Source organism: Plasmopara halstedii (assembly GCF_900000015.1).
Source record: "Plasmopara halstedii genome assembly, contig: Scaffold_526, whole genome shotgun sequence".
In the NCBI taxonomy this organism is placed as follows: Eukaryota; Oomycota; class Peronosporomycetes; order Peronosporales; family Peronosporaceae; genus Plasmopara; species Plasmopara halstedii.
Window position 1 is genome coordinate 1,188,722 of NW_020187446.1, and position 565 is coordinate 1,189,286.

General features: G+C 42.1%; 1 protein-coding gene across 1 annotated transcript in view; it reads right to left on the bottom strand.

Annotated features, from left to right (window-relative positions):
• Nucleotides 1-259: 259 nt before the first annotated feature.
• Nucleotides 260-565, bottom strand: part of PHALS_11283 (RxLR-like protein) — a gene marked incomplete at both ends in the record, with an annotated part of 1,095 nt that continues 789 nt past the window's right edge. Inside the window, one exon of the mRNA XM_024726852.1 lies at nucleotides 260-297. Coding sequence (XP_024577487.1) covers nucleotides 260-297 — 38 coding nt within the window. The remainder of the gene's footprint in view (nucleotides 298-565) is intronic.

Here is a 565-nt window from a genome sequence, read left to right on the forward strand (position 1 = left end):
ACGATTGAGCGCCAGTTAAGCCTAAGCAAATTCGACTATATTCGCTCTATAGCAGTTCATCGTTATCTGTTATTGCTGAAGCAGAACATGTCATCCAAAGTGGAAAGCTCTTTATCGGTCGTTTCGAGCATGATGCCATCAAACAATGGTGCAAATGACCACAGAGCTAGAAAGCTCCGCGAGTGGGACAAATTTTACATTGAAAACCAAGCGTTGTCTGCTTCACATCAGGGATATCACATTAAGACAAAGTCCTTGGTCAACGATGAAGACGTTCAAAATCATTGTCTAACGTGGCTGCGATCGCAAACGCCAGACTCCATTAGTAGAAGAACATTCTCGCATTGTGTTCGAACACAATTGCATATTAACTTGGAGCTCAGGGATGTATTTGATATTCGAGAGCGAACTGCTCAAAGATGGCTTCGATATCTCGGATTCACACCCACTATTTATCAACAAGGGCTTTACTTTGATGGCCACGAAAGGCCAGATGTGGTCGCGTAACGAAAAAGGTTTTTGGATCAATTTCAAGAATATCAAAGACGTATGTTTACTTACGTTG